Raw genomic sequence first — 21,393 nt, 5'->3', positions numbered from 1 at the left:
GGGAGAGCCAGGTTAATTCCAACCAAAACATTTACCTTCTTATTATCTATTTAAGATCAGGGCATAACCTGGTATGTTAAAACATTTTATAATGGTTTCGCTTTCATGTGACGTCTATGATGCTTAAGAAGATTTGATTTGTGTGTAAAACATTTCCCACATTCTGAACAAGAATATGGTTTTGCTCCTGTGTGACTTCTCTCATGGCTAATAAGTTCTGATTTCCGTATAAAACATTTTCCACATTCTGAACATGAATATGGCTTCTCTCCTGTGTGAATTTTCTTATGTGTAACAAGATTTGATTTCTGTATAAAACAAATACCACATTCTGAACAGGAATATGGTTTTGCTCCTGTGTGACATCTCTCATGTTTAATAAGACTTGATTTATCTATAAGAGATTTCCCACATTCTGAACAGGAATACGGCTTCTCTCCTGTGTGACTTCTCTGATGTTTAATAAGACTTGATTTATCTATAAAAGATTTCCCACATTCTGAACATAAATATGGTTTTGCTCCGGTGTGAATTCTCTTATGCTTACTAAGATATGATTTAGCTCTAAAACATTTCCCACATTCTGAACACAAATATGGCTTCTCTCCTGTGTGACTTCTCTCATGTGTAACAAGATATAATTTTTTTGCAAAGCATTTCCCACATTCTGAACATGAATATGGTTTCTCTCCTGTGTGAATTCTTCTGTCTGTAGAAAAACCTGAGCTTTTTCGGAACGGTTTCCCACGCTGAAGCCCTTTCTGACCTGTACTTGTGGCAACAATTTGTGACCAGCTAGGAGAAGGTTCCTCATGATTAGGGGGATTATATGATAGATCTGTACTGTGAAGTCCTGGAAGCACATTAAAGTTTTCTCCTGAAGAGTGCTGCATGATTTCTTCATCTTCTGCTTTATAATCCGCTGATACCATGCAATTTCCCATAGAATCCTTGCTGGGATTTTCTGTTAAGACAAAAAATTATATTTGTGTGTTTTTATTCCTATTAAATTGGACCTGGATCTAGCAAGAAAGAGAGGTACTGTATTATCCATTCATTCTGAATCCACTTTTGTTAAAGAAAAAAAATTAAAATGGGTAAATGTGCGATTCCAGCCTTATAAAGCTTTCTATAACTTTCTGACAAAGTCCAGGGTTCTGGTCTACACCCGGTCAGAACTTTTTACATACAGTACATCATGACTTGATGAAACCCAAGAATTTCAAAAGCCCCACCATCAGGGCCGGCTCCAGATTCATGTAGGCCCTTGGGCGATAAAGTCTCAGTGGGCCCCCTTGTGGCATTTTGCACGGCACTTACAGCAATGAAACTGCATGTATTATAGATTAAATACCTTACACAGAGCATGCTACAGAGCAGATATATCAGTCCTTATGTGCCTACTTTTTTTTTCTACCCAGTGTTTTAGTCCCTCAGGTCTACTCACAGATATGTGCCCCTCACAGTAGATATTCCAAAATATGTGCCCCCTCACAGTAGATATGCCACATTATGTGCCTCCTCACAGTAGATATGCCAAGATATGTCCCCTCTTACGGTCGATATGCCAAGATATGTGCCCAGTGCCCCCTTCACAGTGGTTCTTCCCAGATGTGCCCCCTTCACAGAAAGTGAAAAAAACAAACAATAAATACTCCTCGTCTCAATTACCTGGCTCCTCCTATGATCTGTGCTCCCCATCAGCAGTAAGTACTGCTCCCCATCTTGAGTAAGTACACTGAGTCTGTTCACAAGTGATTGTATTTGCGGTACTCAGAAGTATATGTGACCTATATTGAGTGTATGTCTGTAATTTTTATTTCTAGTTGCCCTTGAATACATGTGTGAAGTCCCCTGATTATGTCTGGAAAGAAAGACAGAAACATGACATGTAGGGCGTTATAATAGGGCTTTATAGAACACTAGACCCATACTGAGGGAAAGTTTCGGTGTGGGGTCGCCCCTGTCGGGGCGGGTGCTCCATGTGTGGTAGGCAGGCTATAAGAACAGCCCCTAACCCCTAGGAAGGCAGGAAAGCCATAATAGGGTGTATTAGGCGTGGATATAGTGCCAATCATGACATAAGCACCCTGGTCACACCGGTCACAGGCACTACCAACAGCCAGGACCTTCCTCCACGGTTGTGGATCCTGCTCGGATGAGGTGAGATCCACCCTTTTTTCATTTATTCACTAGTAATTGATGTGATATAGTGGAGGTAATTTGCTGTTACTGTTGTCTCTCACCCAGTGTGAAATATTATTTTAAATGACCTAGTAAAGGTTACGTTTTAACGAATCCCAGTTTACAAAATGTATCTGTTATATTTGGGTGTAAATAGATACCACTGCACACCTACCTGAAGTGGTGGTATAATTAATTTTAGTATTTCAATTGATACATATATCGGATATGGCAGGATTTCTGAGCACAGGCTTCGACTCTGATAGTTGGCTGACTGAGGCCAAGGAAGTTTTCTCTGATAGAGCATTTTGTCAGAGAAAATACATTCCATCATATGGTGCTGCTTTCAAGGAATTGGAAAAGGTGTACAAGGAACAGATAGTTTCTTGGTGGGAAGTCCAAAGTCTTGAACATTATTTAGAGCATAATATTGTTCCGCGCGGTCTACGTATTAATCTTACTCCTGCGTCTCGTTGCAGAAATGCCTCCCTGATGAGCAAATGGGAGTCTGAGGCCACCAGTAGCTCATTAAGGTTTATGAGACTACTAATTGAACAGGAACGACAGACCTTGGCAGGACTTGAGATTAAATTACGAGACCAGATAGCAATCACACAGTCTTTTGCACAGGAAACGGATTTTGGGACAAAGGAGAAACAACTCTAGATAAGTTCCAATATCATCTTAAGGAGCGTAAACACAAACAGTTTACACGGGATCTAGCAGATTTCAAAGAAAATAAAGTATTTGTGCAAATAATCTAAAGAAGGAGATTAACTGAAAGGGACACTGACATCTCATCAACTGAGACAGACCTGTCAGGATCAGAGAAAGAACAATACATAGGAAACCGGAAAAACCTAACCAAAGGTAGAGGTCGTGGTAAGAAAAACAACCGGGGGGGGGGGGGGATATTATAATAAGGCAGGACAAGGTTTTTAAGACCAGGGCTCGACATACCCCCTACGAAACCGAGCACCACAACAACCCCAGGAAGCAGCAACAGTGCTGGCCCCAAAATAATCAATCTGTCTGACCATACTCATATATCAATCACAGAAACTAAGGTTCTTGAGAAGGGTCTCTCCTTTGTCCCAATACCCAAATATAATCCATTTAAAACTGCTGTAGACTTGAATCTTTTTGCGCGTAAATTGTGCTGGTATAAGCACTTTTGCAATATCGAGAAAAAACAAAGCGCAGAAATGGGAGTCCCTAGAGACATGATATCTGATGTAAAACTGCTAGAAAGTTTGACAGCGGCTAATGAACCGGCTTTAGGTGAAGGACCCTTTAAATCTTTTAAAAATAAGAGTAAGAGGGTACCACCCATAGGCGAGACAAACTGCGTGGACGTATTTCTTAAATTGGTCAGCAAAGACCTGGAGACTACCCACTTGTATTCAGCACCTCAAAATTGTACCCAGGATGAACTGTGTGCACTGGATGATTTGTCCAAAAACTTAAGTATTGTTATTAAGCCATCAGACAAAGGTGGGAACACAGTCATCCTCAGTACAAAGAACTATGAAGAGATGTGTGAGAACTTACTAGCCCCACGGGATTGTTACGAAATCCTACAGAGTGACCCGACCCCCGTCTACAAAAAAGAGTTAAAAGGTATATTAGATAGGGCAAAACTTGCCAAACTCATTAGTCAGGAAGAATTTGATTTCATGTACCCAGAATATCCTCAAATTGCCACTTTCTATAGTCTCCCTAAAGTACACAAAGGCTACGAGCCCTTGAAAGGGCGCCCGATCGTATCGGGCATTGATAGCCTGAGCCAAAATCTAGGTGTGTACATAGACAAGATCCTGGCACCATTTGTCCTTTCCCTATCATCCCATGTAAAAGACACCGGGGACCTCCTTAGACAGATAGATGGTATTCAGCTAGATGAGGACTGCATACTGGGGAGTGAAGATGTCGAAGCACTATACTCACCTATCCCACACAAATGGGGCCTATATGCAGTATCATACTTTCTGTCTTCAAGGGGGAGACACTTTCAGGCACACAGTGCCTTTGTATTAGATTTGTTGGAATTCTCACTGACGAGAAACTACTTTCTATTTAATGGGCGTTTTTTCCACCAGCTCAGGGGCACTGCGATGGGGAGTCCCTGCGCCCCATCGTATGCAAATTTGTTCCTGGGCTGGTGGGAAAATACCATAGTATTCAGGGATGAGTCCACAATCGAGTTACAGTGCGTTCAAAAGTGGGCGCGCTTCATAGATGATGTTTTCGTCATCTGGAAGGAAGCATGGAGACTTTCTCGGCTTGGGTTCAACAACTAAACCAAAACGAGATAGGTCTCCATTTCACATCCGAATGTGATCCATCAAAACTCCCCTTTCTTGACATCAGAGTGAGCATAAATTATATGGGTTGTCTGGAGACATCCATATATCGTAAGCCTACCTCGCCAAATTCCCTCCTGAGGTGGGAAAGTAGCCACCCGTACCCCCTCAGGAAGGAAATACCGAGAGGTCAATACTTACGACTAAGGAGGAACTGCTCCAGGCGCTCAGAGTTCATTAAACAAGCGGGCGACCTGAAAACTCGATTCTTAGACCGTGGATATCCAGCAGGCGTACTTACACCAGCGTACCAGACGGCCCTGAATAAGGACAGAGTGTCTCTATTGGCTCCACGAGCAGATACCCCTACGTACAGTAGCTCCAGTGAAAATAGGGAGATCTGTTTTATTAGCACATACAATGGGTGTTCTTCTGCAATTAAAGACATCATATCTAAACATTGGCATGTGCTTTTAATGGACCCTGACATCTGTAAGGCCGTAAAGGGGCGCCCTAGCATCACGTATAGACGTGGCAGAAGCATCCGTGATATGATGGTGCATAGCCACTATACACCAGTGCCCCAGAAAAAGACATGGCTTGAGAGAGGCATTAGTGGCAACTTTAAATGCGGAAGATGTGTGGCGTGCCCCTTTATGACCAAAGCAAGGTCATTTAGAAGCAACAATACCGGCAAAATCTACATAGTTAAGGACATCATTAACTGCAGAAGCACAGGATTAGTCTACAAAATCACATGCGAATGTGGGAAAGAATATGTCGGGAAGACAGGTAGAGAATTGAGGAGAAGAATAGGAGAGCATTTGAGTGATATAAGGAACGGCAGAGATACATCAGTGGCACGACATTTGTGAACACCGAACATGATGGTAGACTTGATTGCCTTTCCTTTATGGGAATTGAACAAATTAAGCCAGGAATGAGACGGGGTGACTTTGATAAGAGGATCCTGCAATGCGAAGCGAAATGGATCTTCTATCTTAGAACGGTCCACCCATCCGGTTTAAATGAACAACAGAACTATTGCTGCTTTTTATGATTTAAGTCGCAATAAAAGGATGCAGTCTGGCTGGGTCCCCCTTGGATCTCATGTGCTCCCGTTTACAAATGTGAGCATATGGGATCTGATGGTGGACCTGGTTAGAATATAAACGGGGGCGACTGGATCAAATATGCCGCAGTCTGGCTGGGTCCCCCTTGGATCTCATGTGCTCTTAAATCATGAGCATGTGGGATCTGATGGTGGACCTGGTTAGAACACTAACGGGGACAATCGTATTAAAAATGCCACATTGTTGTACTCCAGTAAATACACATCGGTTTCCATGGCCCAGTTATCAGCTGGCATCGTGAGTAGTGTGGCGGGTGCTTGGCGGTCCTGCTAATTTTAAATCCGGAATGCGATTGTGCATATACAAAGAGAAGGCAAGTCATAATTTGCCTTGCGATCGGGCCGTGCGTTATGAGCCTAGAGGTTGCTATGCAACTAGCAACGCTCAGACGCAGGCCCTTACCTCACTTCCGGCGTGCGTTCCACATGGAGTAACATGCTTTCTGATGGACTCGAACAGGTGAGGCAAGTAATCATGGGGGGCGTACACTCACCGAGAGGAGAGGTATAAGAGGAGGCAGTTAACAATTACTCAGTGCTCACCCAAATCATTGCTATTTGTGGTGAGACACTGACTGACATGGGACACTTCCCATGCCACATAGAGGATAAGAATCACCCACTATCCTGATGATACGAGGCTAAAACCACCTTGATCTTGAGTAAGTACACTGAGTCTGTTCACAAGTGATTGTATTTGCGGTACTCAGAAGTATATGTGACCTATATTGAGTGTATGTCTGTAATTTTTATTTGTAGTTGCCCTTGAATACATGTGTGAAGTCCCCTGATGATGTCTGGAAAGAAAGACAGAAACATGGCATGTAGGGCGTTGTAATAGGGCTTTATAGAACACTAGACCCATACTGAGGGAAAGATTCGGTGTGGGGTCGCCCCTGTCGGGGCGGGTGCTCCATGTGTGGTAGGCAGGCTATAAGAACAGCCCCTAACCCCTAGGAAGGCAGGAAAGCCATAATAGGGTGTATTAGGAGTGGATATAGTGCCAATCACGACACCGGTCACAGGCACTACCAACTGCCAGGACCTTCCTCCACGGTTGTGGATCCTGCTCGGATGAGGTGAGATCCACCCTTTTTTCATTTACTCACTAGTAATTGATGTGATATAGTGGAGGTAATTTGCTGTTACTGTCGTCTCTCACCCAGTGTGAAATATTATTTTAAATGACCTAGTAAAGGTTACGTTTTAATGAATCCCAGTTTACAAAATTTATCGGCCCCACATCAGCAGCAGCACGATACTGTGACACATGGCGCGGTTGTGTAGGAGGAGCAGAGGCTGATTCCCAGCCTGCCCCGCTCCTCCTTCTACACAGATCAGCAGGACGATGTGTGAGGACATCATGCTGCTGCTGTGGAGCGCTGGAGGCTCAATGGTGGATCGGGGAGCAAATAGTTCCCTGCTTTAGTGGCGTGCCTACGGTGTTTGGCACCTGGGGCGGGTCCTTTCTCTGGCACACCCCCCAAAAAAAAGTGTACCCCCTCACAGTAGTATTGCCCTCATTGTATGACCTTCACAGTAGTTTTGCACAGATGTGTGTCCCCTCACAGTAGTTATTCCCACACTGTGCCCTCTCACAGTAGTTATGCCCTCTGTGCCCCCTTCATAGTAATAATCCCCATTATGCCCCCATCATAGTAGAAATCTCCATTGTGCCCCTTTCACAGTAATAATGCCCACTGTGCCCCCTTCATTGTAGTAATGCCCTCTGGCTTTGTGCCCCCTCCATAGTAGAAATGCCCATTGTGCCTCCTTCACATTAGTAATGCCCTCTGTGCCCCCTCCAGAGTAGTAATGCCCTCTGTGCCCCCTCTATAGTAGAAATGCCCTCTGTGCCCCCTCCATAGTAGAAATGCCCTCTGTGCCCCCTCCATAGTAATAAAGTTCTATGTGCCCCTTCATAGTAATAAAGACCCCTGTGCCGCCTCCAGTAATAAAGTCCTCTGTGTCCCCTCCATAGTAATAAAGACCTCTGTGCCCCCTACATAGTAATAAAGTCCTCTGTGCCACCTCCATAGTAATAAAGTTCTCTGTGTCCCCTCCATAGTAATAGTTCTCTGTGCCCCCCCCATAGTAATAAAGTTCTCTGTGCCCCCCCATAGTAATAAAGTTCTCTGTGCCCCCATAGTAATAAAGTTCTCTGTGCCCCCTCCATAGTAAAGTCCTTTGTGACCCCTCTCATTAAAAACAAAAAAACACAGTAACTACTCACCTTGTCCCGTTCCTGAATCGCACAGTCATTTCTTCCCTGCAGGCACAGATCTCTCTGCAGCACTGTGTGGGTGGAGCTTATGCAGATTACCAAGCTGCAGGCTCCGCCCACACATCCGGCATCGTGGTCCATGCTTGCAGGCTGAATGGAGGAGAAGGCAGAAGTCTTCCTGCTTCACCATTCAGAGAGCGGCTGGCCTGAAGGAGGGGAGGAGCGCGGGGAGCTAAGCGGTGAGTGACAGGACCCAGCTCCCTGCGCTCCAGCAATGAGCGCTTCTATCTGTATTGATGGTAGCGCTTATTACTTCTGGCCTCTGGCAGCTGTGCTGTGGGCCCCCGCAGGAGCAGTGGGCCCCGGCACTTTCCCGGGTATGCTGGGTGCTGACGCCGGCCTTGTCTGGCAACCAACCCTGAAATCTGCCGATTTCAGCACATTTTACCCTTTAACACCAACTGGCCATCACTTTAATAGTAGAAGTTCACTAAAAAGGATCCATCACCTCATTCCTCATCACAAGCTACATTCATTATGAAAAAGATCTTAGAGCTGATGATGTTGTTGTACTCACTAGAAGGCTCCATGTCACAATCAACACCTAGAGCTTAAAGGAGTTTTAATACCAATGAGCTATGCTCTGAATAGGTCATTAGTACCTGATTGATAGGGGTCCGACGCCAGGTGCTGAATACCCACCGATCAGATACTGATGATCTATAATAAAGATAGGTCATCAGTATTAAAATCTCAGAAAACCCTTTTAATTCACAAGCCCTTTTTAGGGTACCTCCACCCTTGCTGCTGAAATTTCACACATGCCTATGTCAGAACTATTGGGCAGAAAAGGGATCAATATTGTAAAGGCCTATACAAGTTAGAAGGCCTTGCTTTCTCACCTGGAGTCCTCAAGTGGTCTGCTCACTGCCCGTACGTTGCCTCCCACATCTCTAGTAGGTCTAGTAGGTCGGGTGAGTCTCCTTCCCTCGTTCCCCGCTCCACCAAGTCGCCTCTGGCCGGCGCCCTCATCTTCTCTCCTGGCAGCGCTACTTCCGGTCGCGAGGATCGCTATGTTACACTGCATCGGCAAGTCCTGTTTCTTTCTTTTTTTTTTATGTGCAGGTTATTCCATTAAGCTTATGGTTAGGAAATCATGCCATAGTTTGCATTTGGGTTGTCAGCATCAATATATCATTTTACTCTGAATCCACAATTGATCTTATTAACCCCCAGCCTTCAATTCCCTGGTGAAGGATTAGAATCCCTCCTCTCACACGCCAGGAACCTACTGCAACATTCTCTCTCTCCAACACCGCCAGGAATTACCAAGCCGGCCTCAAAATTTATAAGTTATTCTGCAGGTCTCATCCGCAAGGTAGTCTGGATGATATATCCTACTTATTGGCATTCATCGCCCATTGCCATCTCCACCGCAAGCTTTCTTACAATACCATTAAACTGTATTTAGCTGGGATCCAGCACTGCTCCATGCTCCACAGTCCAGGCGGAGGTTCCATTTTTTTCAATACAGGCCGTAAAAGCTCAGAGGAATCCAAAAAAGCGGGAATGCCTCCCCTGCCCGTAGACAGCCTGTCTCCGGTGAAATGTTTAGAAGACTTTCTTCTGCTTTGGATGGTCATCCTTTTGGGCCATCTCGCAGCTTAGTCATCAAGGCAGCAATGTACCTTGGATTCTACGGTTTCCTCAGACCAGGCAAATTCACTCGCGCCACCTCCAGGCATCAAGGGCTGCAGCGTCAGCAACTGACCTGGGCCCAGGACCATTTTGTCCTCCAGCTACCTTCCACCAAAACTAGCCAGCATGGGCCTCCCTCGGTCCTTCACAGTTGTTGGCTCTGCTACAAGACGCTCCCCCCGATATCCCGTTGTTGCCTTTCCATGAAGGTTGTCTGTCTTCTGTCCAATTCACATCACATATCAGGACCTTGACGGCAGGTCTCGGGTATAACCCCCTCACCATCACCGGTCATTCGTTCCATATCGGGGCAGCTTCGGTGGCTTCCAAAAACAGGGTCCCGGCCCACGTAATCAAAAAGATGGGGCGGTGGCGGTCCTCTTTTTTTGTCAGGTACATTCCTAACCCGAATGTCGAGATATCCCAGGCTTTTTGTAACCTCGTGCTCTGAGGGCATATTAAATGGTTTACCGCTTTTCCAGTCTCCTCGCTCTTTTTTTTGCCCACTTCTAGGCTTACCCATGCTCCTGGATCCCGGCACAACTCAGCCAGCTTAGGACAGGGGTTTAGGCGCTCCTCCTCGTCAGTTGCCTTTAGCCTCTACCACAAATCACCTTATGATGGTAGCCATATTGTCGGAATGCTTTTGAGGTCAAAGTAAGTTGATTTTCCCAGACAGAGAAGTGCAAAGAAACTCAAGAATCTTTGTATAAACATTCTCAGGTAGTAAATTGGGGGGAAGTCAGACATTAAGATGTTTCATACTTTTAGAGAGATAACAGGAATGAAGTGCCTAAAGATTTTTTCTCAATAAATAGAAAGAATATAACTTTAATATTCATTGTAATAATTGTAGTAGCTGCAATGTGATTGTATGGTGATATTATATGCATTATCCTAGATGATTATGTTTTAAGAAGCGGAAGTCAAGTATAATCTTGTAATCAAAGTATAGTCTTTGACTATAGAGAATTAGGTAAGGTTTCCAATATAGTCTCTGAGTGTGTGAAAGACGGTTGGAGTTAATTACCCCATGTCTAAAGAATGTGTAGATAAGGAAAATAAGTATTTAGGGAGAATTTGTTTGAAACTCGTATATTTTATGGCAGACAAGATGTCTGACGGGTTAATTACATTAGTGTCTTTCTTATCTTATTTAGAGCTCTGGCTAAGACTTTGGTCAAGGTTTATCTTTTTCTCAAATTAAAAGAAAATGTAATTTTAAGTGTAATTACACAAACTGTTACATAGAACACTAGTGTCCCCTGGTGTTGGTGGTGAGTAAGAGAGAAGTGGCAAATTGATGCACTATGATCTCATTAGTAACATGTAAGACCAAACCAAACCCACCTTCCGGGGGGAAGGGATAAAAGTTAGCAGGAGCCAGCAAGGGGGATCGACTTATCAGATCAATCCCAAGACACAAGGACACACAAGAGAGAGAAAAAAGGTCAGTGTCACGAGACGCAGGGGTGCTCGCTCTCCTCAGCGCCACCGGCGTCCCGAGTCTGTGCAGGAGCGCGGACGCGCACAGCGTCCTCGTCTCCTTGGTGATAAGGGGCGGGCGTCCCCAGTTTCCCCAGCTACCAGACGGGATCTGAGCACCGAGATGGGCACTCGGTGCTCAGCTGTACTTCCTGCTGCGGGTCATGTGACGCTGGCCACGTCACATGACCCCAGCTAGTCAGTATTTAACAGGCAGCCTGCTGGCCACAGGTGGCCTGTTAATTTTAGGTTCCTGGCGATTTATTTGAATCCTGAATACTTACCTGATCCTGTTCCCTGACGATCCTTTGCCTGCTCCTCCTGTACATCGCATCCCTCCTGGTATTTTGACCTCGGCTCCCACCTGACTACTCTTTGTTGACTCCTGTGGTACTTCTCGACTCTCCTGGTATTTGACCCCAGCTTTTCCTCACCATTATTTTCTTAACCCTCTGTACTGCGTTGCCCTCTTGGTTCTGACCCGGTCCGTTCACGTTCCGTATTTTGTCTTGTCTGTCTTCCCTGCACATATTCTAAGATAGGGACTGCCATCCAGTTGTCCCCTGTCGTCAGGACTCGTGAGGCAAGTAGGCAGGGCCAGGGGTGAGGGTGGAGCGCAGTGGTCATTATCCTTCGCCCTGTGTGTGTGTAAACGTGACCGTTACAGTCAGAAGGAAAATAGGATATGATCTTACTTCACATTCCAGACAGATTCTCTGGTATAGTATACATTTTGTCTGTATATTAGGCAACTGATTAGGATTAGCTATTATATATATATATATATATATATATTATTTTTATTTTTTTATTCAAATAAACCATATTGTTCTTTGTAGGATCTATATTGATTTGAGTTCATTGTACCTGCAATATCAATCGTGCCCTTTTCAATCTTGGGAGATTAATCTATACAATTGATATATCTACAATTGTGTGATCTCCAAAGAACTGATTGTAGTTCTAGTCAGATGGTCTAATTGAATTGGTATATATTACATAACATGGTGGAAGCTTAATTTTATTTGGATTGTAATCTAGTGTAAAAACAAAACTCATTCATGATGAGATGAAGTCATCACGCACCGTTAAACTTAGAATTATGAAATCTGTTCGCTGGGAGAGATCAAGTGTCAATTTTGTTTTCTGTTATTATTAAGATACCAGTGTAATTACTGATTATATCTATATCCTACAGGTTATTTTGTCTTCTTGATTGCATATAATTGATTATTATTCTTGAATTGTCACCAATTTTATATTGTCTTATATATTATTTTCGCACTGAAATATTATTAATATATATATATTTCGTATACAACTGTCTTCCTTTTGTCAACTTAGCGCAGATAATGAGCTCTTGTTATTATTTGTTGAAATAAGTTGGAATCTCCTCTATTATAGATTCTAGCTTGTTTTTCCGTAAATAAAACTTTTTTCAGAGCAGTATAAACATTCTGACACCTAGTACAAGCTGCAGTCTCCCTAGCTCTGTAGTGAGAAAGTGCTGATCTTCCTATTCCATCTGCAGCTTTATTTACTGCAACCTGTCCGTATGAGATGACACCAGGGGAGGAGGTACACTGAAAGGAGCTGGTCGAGTCCAGCTTTGTCATTGCTAACAAGCTGAGCTATTAACATCACCACCACGATTTACATTAAAATATACTAGTATTACTGCGCTGTGTCTTGTAATTTGTCTATTAAATTGCTTTTATTAATATGCTAATTACCTCAATAAGGAGCCCAAGTTGCTGTCCCACCAGCCGTTGGAGCCCAGCCGCGCTCATTATCTTGGAGCCCAGCACCGCCCCACTGCTAATTTATTCACTGCTCATCGCCGACGTAATGTGTTTGCTACGCCCGAAATCTCGCGCATGCGCCGTGGATACTTACGCCAGCGCCCGCGCAGTATCCTGTCATCGGCCCCACAGAACGAAGTGCGCATGTGCCAGCTTCGCTCGACCCGGAAATGCGAGAGATTTCGGGCGCAAAAACACATAACGTCGGCAATGAGCAGTAAACAGTGGGGCAGTGCTGGACTCCAAAGGCCGGTGGGACAGCAACTCGGGCTCCTTATTGAGGTAATTAGCATATTAATAAAAGCTATTTTATAGACAAATTACTAGACACAGGACAGTAATACTAGTATATTTTAATGTAAATCGTGGAGACTGATGTGGTGATGTTATTAGCTCAGTAAGTAAAATCCAGGTGACAGTGTCCCTTTAAAACAGGGATATGGAGCAGTGTTTTGGGGACTCTAGTGATGGATGGAAAAGCACCAGCGGGGTGGTGCAGCCAATAGCAGGCCGCGACGTATGCACGGGGGCAGGTCACTGTCGTGTCCTGCTATTGGCTGCATGCACATGCTCGACCTGCCACCCGGGTTATTTGGGGGGAGGAGGGGTAAGGAGGCCCTGTTCTCCTGATCCTGGGAGTTCTAGCAGTACGACACCCACTGATCTAATACCTTTCCCCTGTGCACAACTGGAACACCCCTTTGATGACCTAATACTTCTTTTTGTGTTTTCGTTCTCACAATTTTGGCTCATTAAACAGAATCTTACATTTATGTTTTCACCCTCCTAGAGACTAGAAGCTGTGATCCTCTGATCCCTTGTATAATGCTCTGGATTACATAGTTTTCCACAGCATTATAGTCTGGCAGTAGTCCACTGACCGGCAGCCTATTAGACTGCGCCTCTGGTATCTGCACATGTACATGTAGGTCACTGGCGGCATGTAATTCCTGCACAATGCCGTACATGTAGTTCATCATGACAGCACAGACATAAAAGCTGCATCCGCATAATCCCCAGTGGGTGTGTGGATGTGACTGACCGTCATGTCCTGCAGGAACAGCCAGGATCAGAGAAGAATCTGATCAGAGATCGCCGTCAGCTGGATAAGGGGAACACTTCATGATGTGATGGGGACATCTCCAATCAAAGAGCAGCAGCTGGTGATCAGATTCTCCTCCTGCCCTGAAGGCACCAAGGACAGAATCTGAAGTCACTTTCTCCATTCATGATTCCATACCTGTGGTGACATCTCCTGGAATGTCCTCCTCCACCTCACTCTTACATGGGGGATCGCCCATCATCCTCTCTTCTTCATCCTCCACTTTAATATCAGTCAGATCTTCCCCCTGATTTGTCATCTGTAACAATTCAGTACAATACAGCAGACAGGTGGGAAATGTAACAGATCCACATAAGAAACCCCCACAATCTATGACCCCTCTATGACTGCAGGACCCCCCTATATAGATGTGTATAGGGCTCAGCTCCATCTACCTGAGGATTCTCTGGGACCTTCTCCTCTGGACAGTCCTGGGAATACAGAGGACGGGGACATCTCTTTGGTGGATTTCTCCTCCTGGATCCATCTGTGGAGACACAAGCACACAGTGACTGAATACATGGCCTCCTGTAGATCTGTCTATAGATCAGACTCTTCTCTCAGCTCCTTCACTTCTAGGTTTAGTTATCAGGGGTAGATAACAATATTCTGCTCATTACATCTGTGCCGAGGTCCCAGCACCTAGCAGGCCACAAGACTGAAGACACCTCTGGTGTACGAGAGCAAACATTACTTTTGGCCATGTTTGGAGGATGAGGATACAGTGTTAAGTGTCAAGGCCCTGCAGCACCCTACCAACCAGGAAGGTGTCAGGGTATTCTCCTAGCTCAATGACACCCTGCTTATCAGGTAATTTTCTAGAGCAAGAACCCAAAGTACATGTACCCAAGTTAATCAGCTAGTCAAAGTACATGGAAGAAGTAAAGCAACTACTCCCAGTCTCCTCTCCTCCAGCCATCATCCTTAAACCCAACTATGATGGGCAAAAAGAAGCACCAGAAGCCTAATGCCATTACTGCCTCTCAAACTCCCACTTCACTTATTACTCTGAACCGTTACCCGTCTCCTGCACTCTTCATTTCAGAGCTCCATGTTGGCAAGATGGCACCTGTTTCGGATCTCCCTGTTAGGGCTACATCTCCCACAGCCTCCTCAGAGTGAGGCCCCAGAATCCTCCTTGTTACTTCTGATTAATGCTTCCCCTACAAGAGACCCCATTTGCTATTATCTTTCTTCCTCCTTCCAAGCAGCCCAAGATTTTGGTACCGACAGCCTATCCTCAGGTTAGCTCATCAATATTAGATGGATGAGAGTTCAAAGCCCGGCACCCCCACCGATCAGCTGTGTGAAGAGACTGTGTCACTCCGGTGAGCGCTGAGGCCTCTTCCTAGGACAGGGACGTCACATTGGTGGTGCAGTTTTCCTACCAGATTCCTGTCCCTTACAAGTAACAGGTGTAGCTGAGGACCGGCGGGTAGATCTAATCCTCCAGGGAGCTCTTTTAGGACGTCCCATTACTCTATGTAATATATACGCCCCAGTGAGAATCGTTAATTTCTAACGATAATTTGATTTCCCTTAGTCCTAACAGCAGCACAGATGGGGTTAACTGCCCCCCGTGGACTGGTAGGACCGGCGGAATTTTTAATGAGCCCAAAGAAAAACCAATAGAAGAACTCCAGCTCCCTTAAAGGGAGGGGTTCGCCCCCCAGCCCAGCGTGTCTATACCAAGAAAAGTACTTAGGGCGGGAAAATTTGTGTGCTGCTGTTAGGACTAAGGGAAAACAAATTATCGTTAGAAATTAACGATTCCCTTACGTCCTACCAGCAGCACAGATGGGGAGATAGCAAGAAGAATCCCTTAGGGAGGGTCCTCATTCCCGGCAGAAGTAAGAACTGTCTGCCCAAAGACCGAAAACTCTGCTACCTGAGCATCTATCCTATAATGGGAGATGAAGGTTGATTCAGAGCTCCAGGAAGCCGCCTTACAGATCAACTCTAGGGGGAGAAGACTTCTCTCCGCGACAGAGGTAGCTACGGCCCTAGTAGAATGGGCCCTCACAAACTCCGGAGGATCTAAGTTTTGGGAGGTGAAAGCTTCCCTAATGGCTTCCTTGACCCAGCGACTAATAGTAGTTTTAGATGCCTTACGGCCTTTAGACTTACCGGCAAACAGGATGAAGAGGTTCTCATCTATCCTGAATTCTCTCGATCTATCCACATAGATCTGGAGGCATCTCGATATGTCCAGTGGATGTCGGACTGGAACATCAGAGGAGGAGAATAATACAGGTAGAGAAATTACCTGATTGATATTTTGAAAAGTTGGAACCTTAGGTCTAAAATAAGGTAGAAATTTTAGAAGGACTCTGTCCTGTAAGAAAATGATGTATGGGTGTAAAGCGGAGAAAGCTTGCAGCTCCGAAATTCTTTTGGCTGAGGTTATAGCCAGAAGAAAGACCACCTTGAGTGTTAGAAATTTAAAGCTTGCCTCCTCCAAAGGTTCAAAGGGGGGAGATGCTAACCTCTTGAGAACTACTGACAAGTCCCATTGGGGAACGGGTTTCAGTATCATAGGCTTCAATCTTTCTGCTCCCTTAAGGAGATGGCAAAAACCTGGACCTTCAGGGTAGAAGGAGGGAGACCTCTATCCAACCCATCCTGGAGGAATTGTAAGATCGCAGAGAGGGGCGGATCTGCAGACGCCACCTGGTTGGAACTACACCATGAGGTGAAGGTCCTCATGATCCGGGCGTAGGCCTTCTTGGTAGACTCTGCTCTGGAATGCGACAAAGTTTTCAGGACCGACTCAGAGAGCCCATCCACTCTGGGAAGAGACTGATCAACCTCCAGGCTGTCAGGTTGAATCTGTGCAGATCTAGGCAGAGATGCGTGTCCCACGACACCAGGGTCTGCTCCGGCAGGAGTTTCCAATATTGTCCCCGACTCATCTGAATGAGCTGGGTAAACCAGGATCTCCTGGGCCAAAATGGTATGATGGCTATTACCGAGGCCTGATCCTGACAGATTTTCATCAATACCCTCGGAATCATGGAAAAGGGAGGGAAGATGTAGGCCAGCCTGAACCTCCACGGTATTGTCAGAGCATGTTTTGCCAGGGGGTTGTCCGACCTGGGAAGTGTAGTCCCCGATGAGATATGAGCAGCCGGTATCCGGCATTACACGGATCCTCTGCTTCCTATTTGCCATCAATTGGCCGACAGCTAAAACACCCTGCGGATCTAATCCCTGATGTCTGGCCTGTTGTGGACCATTGGTGGACAATACTGTGGCTATAACATTTATAGGCAGGGGAGTTGGCAATATAAGCCCACCTTGATGTGAACTTTACAGACCTGGAGGTCACAGAGTATTTAAAGTGCCAGTCACCCCCTGTGACTGAATTGAATACGCCAAGAAAGACATTGAGGGGATAGGAGTTACTGTGGGCAATATGACGTGGCAAATAGGTATGGCCCCTAGCTCGCCAAGTCTTTTGTGCTGTCCACATCGAGGTCGCTGAGTCTCCTCTATTCAAATACCCGGCACCTGCCATCTACTGTGGAGAGTTTAGTGCAGGTGTGTTAGAATGGAGGAGGCCGAGTGATGTGTCTGGTCACATGACCCTCCATCAGAAGCCATCTTATAGACAGGACCTCCATGAGGGGAGCACAGAATATTTCCTTACCAAGAGGACATGGGAATAAAGTTGTGATGCCCAAAATGTAAAGCACTGGAGGCAGACAGTCTCCATTTCTTGTGGATGTGGCCCTTAAAGGGACACTGTCACCTGGATTTCACTTACTGAGCTATTAACATCACCACCACGATTTACATTAAAATATACTAGTATTACTGCGCTGTGTCTTGTAATTTGTCTATTAAATTGCTTTTATTAATATGCTAATTACCTCAATAAGGAGCCCAAGTTGCTGTCCCACCAGCCGTTGGAGCCCAGCCGCGCTCATTATCTTGGAGCCCAGCACCGCCCCACTGCTAATTTATTCACTGCTCATCGCCGACGTAATGTGTTTGCTACGCCCGAAATCTCGCGCATGCGCCGTGGATACTTACGCCAGCGCCCGCGCAGTATCCTGTCATCGGCCTCACAGAACGAAGTGCGCATGTGCCAGCTTCGCTCGACCCGGAAATGCGAGAGATTTCGGGCGCAAAAACACATAACGTCGGCAATGAGCAGTAAACAGTGGGGCAGTGCTGGACTCCAAAGGCCGGTGGGACAGCAACTCGGGCTCCTTATTGAGGCAATTAGCATATTAATAAAAGCTATTTTATAGACAAATTACTAGACACAGGACAGTAATACTAGTATATTTTAATGTAAATCGTGGAGACTGATGTGGTGATGTTATTAGCTCAGTAAGTAAAATCCAGGTGACAGTGTCCCTTTAAAACAGGGATATGGAGCAGTGTTTTGGGGACTCTAGTGATGGATGGAAAAGCACCAGCGGGGTGGTGCAGCCAATAGCAGGCCGCGACGTATGCACGGGGGCAGGTCACTGTCATGTCCTGCTATTGGCTGCATGCACATGTTCGACCTGCCACCCAGGTAATTTGGGGGGAGGAGGGGTAAGGAGGCCCTGTTCTCCTGATCCTGGGAGTTCTAGCAGTACAACACCCACTGATCTAATACCTTTCCCCTGTGCACAACTGGAACACCCCTTTGATGACCTAATACTTCTTTTTGTGTTTTCGTTCTCACAATTTTGGCTCATTAAACAGAATCTTACATTTATGTTTTCACCCTCCTAGAGACTAGAAGCTGTGATCCTCTGATCCCTTGTATAATGCTCTGGATTACATAGTTTTCCACAGCATTATAGTCTGGCAGTAGTCCACTGACCGGCAGCCTATTAGACTGCGCCTCTGGTATCTGCACATGTACATGTAGGTCACTGGCGGCATGTAATTCCTGCACAATGCCGTACATGTAGTTCATCGTGACAGCACAGACATAAAAGCTGCATCTGCATTATCCCCAGTGGGTGTGTGGATGTGACTGACCGTCATGTCCTGCAGGAACAGCCAGGATCAGAGAAGAATCTGATCAGAGATCACTGTCAGCTGGATAAGGGGGAACACTTCATGATGTGATGAGGACATCTCCAATCAAAGAGCAGCAGCTGGTGATCAGATTCTCCTCCTGCCCTGAAGGCACCAAGGACAGAATCTGAAGTAACCTTCTCCATTCATGATTCCATACCTGTGGTGACATCTCCTGGAATGTCCTCCTCCACCTCACTCTTACATGGGGGATCACCCATCATCCTCTCTTCTTCATCCTCCACTTTAATATCAGTCAGATCTTCCCCCCGATTTGTCATCTGTAACAATTCAGTACAATACAGCGGACAGGTGGGAAATCTATCAGATCCACATAAGAGACCCCCACAATCTATGACCCCTCTATGACTGCAGGACCCCCCTATATAGATGTGAATAGGGCTCAGCTCCATCTACCTGAGGGTTCTCTGGGACCTTCTCCTCTGGACAGTCCTGGGAATACAGAGGACGGGGACATCTCTTTGGTGGATTTCTTCTCCTGGATCCATCTGTTGAGACACAAGCACACTGTGACTGAATACATGGCCTCCTGTAGATCTGTCTATAGATCAGACACTTCTCTCAGCTCCTTCACTTCTAGGTTTAGTTATCAGGGGTAGATAACAATATTCTGCTCCTCACATCTGTGCAGAGGTCCCAGCACCTAGCAGGCCACAAGACTGAAGACACCTCTGGTGTACAAGAGCAAACATTACTTTTGGCCATGTTTGGAGGATGAGGATACAGTGTTAAGTTTTAGGGCCCTGCATCACCCTACCAACCAGGAAGGTGTCAGGGTATTCTCCTAGCTCAATGACACCCTGCTTATCAGGTAATTTTCTAGAGCAAGAACCCAAAGTACATGTACCCAAGTTAATCAGCTAGTCAAAGTACATAGAAGAAGTAAAGCAACTACTCCCAGTCTCCTCTCCTCCAGCCATCATCCTTAAACCCAACTATGATTGGCAAAAAGAAGAACCAGAAGCCTAATGCCATTACTGCCTCTCAAACTCCCACTTCACTTATTACTCTGAACCGTTACCCGTCTCCTGCACTCTTCATTTCAGAGCTCCATGTTGGCAAGATGGCACGTGTTTCGGATCTCCCTGTTAGGGCTACATCTCCCACAGCCTCCTCAGAGTAAGGCCCCAGAATCCTCCTTGTTACTTCTGATTAATGTTTCCCCTACAAGAGACCCCATTTGCTATTATCTTTCTTCCTCCTTCCAAGCAGCCCATTACTCCTGCCGGAGCTCAGGATATGGCCGGTGACCCGGTGTCTCTCCTCGGTGCGGTGTTATTTCATCTGTCATTTCCTCGGCTTTCCTCCTCAGCATGGGGGTTGAATACTTTTCCTCTTTTTAAGGGTGACGTTCCGATCTTTACTGCCCATTTTGGGATTTCTGCAATCGTTACTGGAATTACTGGTTTTATTATCTTCTTTTCTCTCCTTTTTGTCTCCATTTAATGGGTTGTCCAATATTTTGGTACCGACAGCCTATCCTCAGGTTAGCTTATCAATATTAGATGGATGAGAGTCCAAAGCCCGGCACCCCCACCGATCAGCTGTGTGAAGAGACAGTGGCACTCCGGTGAGCGCTGAGGCCTCTTCCTAGGACAGGGACGTCACATTGGTGGTGCAGTTTTCCTACCAGATTCCTGTCCCTTACAAGTAACAGGTGTAGCTGAGGACCAGCGGGTAGATCTAATCCTCCAGGGAGCTCTTTTAGGACGTCCCATTACTCTATGTAATATATACGCCCCAGTAAGAATCGTTAATTTCTAACGATAATTTGATTTCCCTTAGTCCTAACAGCAGCACAGATGGGGTTAACTGCCCCCCGTGGACTGGTAGGACCGGCGGAATTTTTAATGAGCCCAAAGAATAACCAATAGAAGAACTCCAGCTCCCTTAAAGGGAGGGGTTCGCCCCCCAGCCCAGCGTGTCTATACCAAGAAAAGTACTTAGGGCGGGAAAATTTGTGTGCTGCTGTTAGGACTAAGGGAAAACAAATTATCGTTAGAAATTAACGATTCCCTTACGTCCTACCAGCAGCACAGATGGGGAGATAGCAAGAAGAATCCCTTAGGGAGCGTCCTCATTCCCGGCAGAAGTAAGAACTGTCTGCCCAAAGACCGAAAACTCTGCTACCTTAGCATCTATTCTATAATGAGAGATGAAGGTTGATTCAGAGCTCCAGGAAGCCGCCTTACAGATCAACTCTAGGGGGAGAAGACTTCTCTCCGCGACAGAGGTAGCTACGGCCCTAGTAGAATGGGCCCTCACAAACTCCGGAGGATCTAAGGATTGGGAGGTGAAAGCTTCCCTAATGGCTTCCTTGACCCAGCGACTAATAGTAGTTTTAGATGCCTTACGGCCTTTAGACTTACCGGCAAACAGGATGAAGAGGTTCTCATCTATCCTGAATTCTCTGGATCTAT

The 21,393-nt window shown here is 45.7% G+C and overlaps 1 protein-coding gene across 1 annotated transcript; it reads right to left on the bottom strand.

The window, feature by feature from the left end:
* Positions 1–435: 435 nt before the first annotated feature.
* Positions 436–19,425, bottom strand: LOC122925142. The gene is made up of 4 exons (XM_044276671.1): positions 19,370–19,425; positions 19,113–19,233; positions 14,326–14,417; positions 436–964 (listed from the first exon to the last, which is right to left on the bottom strand). The coding sequence occupies exons 2-4, from the start codon at positions 19,231–19,233 to the stop codon at positions 479–481; spliced, it is 699 nt and encodes a 232-aa protein (XP_044132606.1). The 5' UTR covers positions 19,370–19,425; the 3' UTR covers positions 436–478.
* Between the last annotated feature and the right edge of the window lie 1,968 nt (positions 19,426–21,393).

The sequence above is a fragment of the Bufo gargarizans genome, chromosome 1 (genome assembly GCF_014858855.1).
Source record: "Bufo gargarizans isolate SCDJY-AF-19 chromosome 1, ASM1485885v1, whole genome shotgun sequence".
In the NCBI taxonomy this organism is placed as follows: Eukaryota; Metazoa; Chordata; class Amphibia; order Anura; family Bufonidae; genus Bufo; species Bufo gargarizans.
This window is presented reverse-complemented; position numbering and strand designations above follow the sequence as displayed.